The sequence below is a fragment of the Microtus ochrogaster genome, unplaced genomic scaffold, assembly GCF_000317375.1.
Source record: "Microtus ochrogaster isolate Prairie Vole_2 unplaced genomic scaffold, MicOch1.0 UNK29, whole genome shotgun sequence".
Lineage (NCBI taxonomy): Eukaryota > Metazoa > Chordata > Mammalia > Rodentia > Cricetidae > Microtus > Microtus ochrogaster.
The window spans coordinates 2,128,237-2,133,216 of NW_004949127.1; the positions used below are offsets into that span (position 1 = coordinate 2,128,237).

Here is a 4,980-nt window from a genome sequence, read left to right on the forward strand (position 1 = left end):
CATTTTAAGACTCAGGGCCTCTTCACACCTCCTCTGGAGGCCAGAGATACGCCTCGGGAGACCGTGAATCCAGGGAAAAGCTTCAACCTTTTGTTTTGTCTTTAACCTGTTGACTGAGCTTTCTGTCCTGCCCAGTTCCCACAGTCATTAAGTCCCAAAGAAATCACACAGAGGTCTACATTAGTTATAAACGGATTGGCCCATTAGCTCAGGCTTCTTATTAACTCTTATAACTTATATTAGCCCATTATTCTTGTCTATGTTAGCCATGTGGCTTGGTACCTTATTCAGCGGGGCAGTCACATCTTGCTTCTTCTGTCTGGGTCACGACTACAGACCAAGCTTTCCTCTTCCCAGAATTCTCCTGTTCTCATTGCCCTGCCTCTACTTCCTGCCTGGTCACCCCACCTATACTTCCTGCCTGGCGACTGGCCAATCAGTGTTTATTTAAAATATAGTTGACAGGATAAACCACAGGATTGTCCTACAGCATTAACCTGGAGGATAAGGTGATGCTCAATGATTCTGGTGTCTCTGTAAGACCCTGCTTACCCATTATCAGTGGATTTTCACATCCACTTGCTGACTTGCTCTTGGCTCATGCTCAGTTTGCTTTCTTACACGGCCCAGCCCCCCTGGCCTAGGTTTGCTGCTACCCACAGTGGTCTGGGTCCCTCTGCATCAACGTGGCATCGGCTATTCCTCAGCTGACCCCAGGCTGTTCCCAGTTGACAAGCAGACCAAACTAGAATGAGTGCCGAGCACCCCCTGACCCTCTGTGGGGTAACACGCCACATAGCCCTCTCACAGCATGGCTTCACTCGGGTCCGGAGGCAGGCCCAGGCCAGGAGGGCTCCATTCAGTCCATACACCCAACACAGCAGAGGCAGGGGCATGGCTTTACCACAGGCTTGTAGAGCTTCTATCAGAAATGATACATGCCACCTCTGCTCAGAGGTCACAGTCAAGGAAGTTATAGACGGCTCTACCTTAAAGGGAGCAGAAGGGGCTGGGATGTAGCTCAGAGGTAAAGGGTGTACCCAGCCTTGAAGAAGTGTTAGGCTTGTTCCCAACACTACAAAAGGGGCGGGGCAGGAAATAAACCTTACCGTGTGCCTAAATGGAAAGTAGAAATACTTGCTGTATGGCACCTCTTAACCGTAGGCATCAACCACCCAAAAATTCTACCTGCTAACTCCTGAATTATATTGCACGGCAAAGGGACCATGGATAAGGGTAATCTCCCTATTTTAGCATCATCTAATTCCACATTATCCAGCACTTTCTGTCTCTGTGCCATCTCTCCAGTCCTGGCCTGCCTTCTATTTAGCAATGGCTTAAATTTTATTATGATTGAAATGTTCTGTGCTTTCTCAAAGAGTTACATGTGGCTGTTTGGCATGTGAGTGGCACCTTTAATCTCAGCACTTGGGAGGCAGAGGCAGGGGCAGGCAGATCTCTGAGTTCGAGGCCAGCCTGGTCTTCAGAGCTAGTCCAGGGCAGCTAAGCCTGTACAGAAAAACCCTGTCTCAAAAAGCAAAAACAAAAGAACAAAAGAAAAAGATTTTATTATTTTTAATTATGTTTGTGTGTGTGTGTGGGGGGGGGTCTGTGCATGTGAGTTCAGGCACTGAGGAAGCCAGAGTCAGTGGATCCCTTGTGAGTGACCTGTGGTTGTGAGCTGTCTGATGTGGGTGTTGGGAACGGAATTCAGGTCCTCTAGACCAGTGCATGCTCTAACTGCAGAACTCCCTCTCGAGTGTCCCTAGATGCTTATTTTTAAAGCTTACTATTTTTTTTGTGAGCCCATTTTTCCTGCAAATGAAATAAAATTACTCTTACAATTAATTTCATAAAAATCCCATTATAAGGGTGAGTTATTAACACTATTTATTTTTGCAAACAACACTCTGTCCACGTAAGCACAGAGAACTCTCTGGCACTGTGGTCTTGCACATTTACAAAACGCTTCACTGCACTAATTTTCCGACCTGGAAGAATCCCCCATCCCCATTAATTTTGACAGAGGTTGTAGAACTGAGTTTCATTGACCTGTGCAGGGCCTGTATTCATACCTAACAAATCGGCGTGGCCAAGGGGATGTGTGACATGGTTTGGCCAACCCTTGGATCCTGTGTGAAGCTGGTATCAGGTCGGAAAATTTGTGCAATAACCGGGATCCAATATTTACCAGTTTCACTGTGCCCTGGGTTACACCACCTTCGGATTTTGTGATTGGTGTGTGCTTCCCCGCCAGGGTTCCTGGATTACCAGTCTACTCCGTTTAAAGCCCTGCATGGAAAAGTAGATTTACTCAGCGGACTAAAGTAACACCTGTGAATCTAGCCGATTTCGCTAAAAAGCAAGACAAACATCCCAAAGCACAAGTCGGCTTTCCAAATCATCTGCGTTGTTACCGTTTGAAGCAGTTTTTTTTTTTTTTTTTTTCTCCCAGAACCCAACACAAATATCCATTACAATTAGCTTAGGGTCGTCGTGCAGATCATCGAGCCTCTGGTCACAGCTCCAGTCGTTCCCTCGACTTGGTAACCTTATATCTATTATGCATTTTCCCCCTAGAAATTACAATTTTATTTCAACAGTTGCAGCGTAACTTTGCCAATCAATTAAAGTCATAGACATAAATATGGGAATCATCGTCACATCCGATGAAGTACCCAGATGGCTTGGCTTCGACTTGGTGAATCACCATGGCAACCCTTTTGGAGTCATCGTCTTTGGCATATTCCACGTGTTTGCCTATCAGACATCTGTAAGTTCCAGGTCCACGTCTTCACTGCGCCCACTTTTCATTCCACAAGATAGTGCGTTTCTGTACTACATTAATTTTTCCTCACGTGTGAAATATCTATGGATTCCTTAATAAATTCACAACACGGGTCAAGAGTAATATTTCCAATTTACTGAAGAAACCTTTTGAGGTAGTCAAGACTCATTTTCAAGGTCGCACCTAGAGTAAAAACAGGTGTCAGCTTTTGCGTCAGCTATGACCGATTGAATTCGCGTTTGCACATTTTTGAACTTCTTCGGCTACCGTAGCCGGGTCCTCCACGGATTTGTGCGCCTGCGCACTGCGGGAAGGCTCTCCATTTCGGCGTGAACCGGGAAGGACGTTGGGGTGGAGGTGAGGCGTGCGGCGTCTCAGACCCTGGGGGTTGACGGCTGCGGGGTCGGCAGTCCCGGGACCGAGGACTCTGATGCGTCCCGCGTCCCAGCCTACCGGCGCCTCGGGCCTCCCTTCCCCGGGGCCGCGCTCGTCCCCGCCGCGTCCTCCGGAGGCTGCTGGCCTGGCGGGCCCCGGGGTCTCTGACGACCCTGCCGTCTGCCCGTGCGCGCCGCCGGGGCCTCGGAGGAGCCTTGCAGAGCCCCGGGGCTCCCCGGGTGGACGGCCGGGCCCGTCTTCCGCTGTGTTTTGCTGAGGCCAGGGTGACCTTGGTTGGGTCGTACGACCCGTGGGGCCTGGCACGCCGTTACGGAGGGGACCGAGGCGGAGCAGCCGCCGGTTCAGGCACCGGTGACATCGCTGGTCGGCCTGGTGGGAGAGCAGGATTGAAGCTGGAGGCCCCTGGCTTGTGCGCGCGGCCCTGCCGCAGCCCGGGAGTCTGGGCCCCGAGGCGCCTGCTCGCCTCCAGTCTCCCTACCCCGGGTTGTCGCCCTAGACTTCTCTTTGTAAGGCTAGATTCTCAGGAGCAGTAGCGAGATCAGATCGCCTCCCTGCCTGGGGACACTTGCGTTCGTAGTTTTTGGTCGTGGGTTGCTGGTGGTGCCGGTTACCGTGGCCGTTGTTGCGGATGGTGGAACTGCCCAGCAGAGGAGTGGGCCAAGATGAAACCTGGCGGGAGGGGTCAGTCACAGTGTATGGTACAAGCGGTGCGTCGTGCGTGAAGAGGTCCTTCACTTACCCTGTTTTAAGGTTTTCTTTTTGTTGTTTTACGGGTAAAGGACATTCACGACCATGAGTTCCGGAACGTTGCCTAAACCTCAGATGCGTGGTCTTCTGGCCAAGCGCCTGCGGGTTCACATTGTTGGCGCTTTCGTCATGGCCCTGGGAGTGGCTGCTGCCTATAAGGTATGTGTTTGCTGTTTGTGCTTTGGGTCACAAGATGTTGATTTTAAAAACCTATTTTTACACCTATTAAGGACTTTTTAAAAAAGAGACTCCGTCTTCAATGTATTGCCTCCCACCTTTGGGCTTCAGTGTGAAGGAGCCACTCAGGCGCCATGCTATTCGCCGCCTCCTCAAGTGAAGCTGTGTTCGTTTGTTAGGGCTGCCATATCCAAGAACCAGGCTGAGTGGTTTAAATACGGACAGTTGTTTTCTCACAGGTGTTTTTGTTTTGAGATAGGGTGTTACTATATAGCCATGGCTAAGTCAGACTGGCTTCCAGCTCATGTAATTTGCTGCCTCTGTCTGAGTGCTGGGATTAAAAACCTGCAGCTTCACACGCTCAGTTTTTAAGAGCAGGGATCCCTTCTGGGTCCCTTCTCTTTTGCTGTCTTCACATGGTCTTATGTAACTGACGGGATTTCCTATAAAGAGGACTTGCTGTAAGGCCTTATTTCCAGAGGTCTTGTAAGGTAGGATTTGGTCTATCTGGGGAGAATAAATTCCGGCCTCCAACAGAGAGCAGATACTGGGGTAGAGGGCAAGCAGGTCTCTATTTGGGCAGTTTTGAAGAATTGACAAAAGTAGTATTTTAACGCTGGCCTTGTGTTGATATGAGGGGGTGGTGAGATTGTTGGGGGACATTTGTCCCGAGTGCTGCGATGTAAAGGTGTGTGCCACCAGGGCCTGACCTGTCTGTGGACTGCAGTGTTTCTTTCACATACCTTCCCCTTTTAAGTCAGATTTAAGTCAGACTATATTGTTATTTAAGATTTTCTTAAGCCAGGCGATGGTGGCGCACGCCTTTAATCCCAGCACTCGGGAGGCAGAGGCAGGCGGATCTCTGTGAGTTC

The 4,980-nt window shown here is 49.8% G+C and overlaps 1 protein-coding gene across 1 annotated transcript in view; it reads left to right on the top strand.

Moving 5' to 3' along the window:
• The first annotated feature begins 3,045 nt into the window (after positions 1-3,045).
• The window catches only part of LOC101989152 (cytochrome c oxidase subunit 6C-2), a 13,340-nt gene continuing 11,405 nt past the window's right edge, over positions 3,046-4,980 (top strand). The window contains exons 1-2 of the mRNA XM_005368127.1: positions 3,046-3,145; positions 3,964-4,090. Of these exons, the coding sequence (XP_005368184.1) occupies positions 3,977-4,090 (114 nt within the window). The 5' untranslated portion in view covers positions 3,046-3,145; positions 3,964-3,976. The remainder of the gene's footprint in view (positions 3,146-3,963; positions 4,091-4,980) is intronic.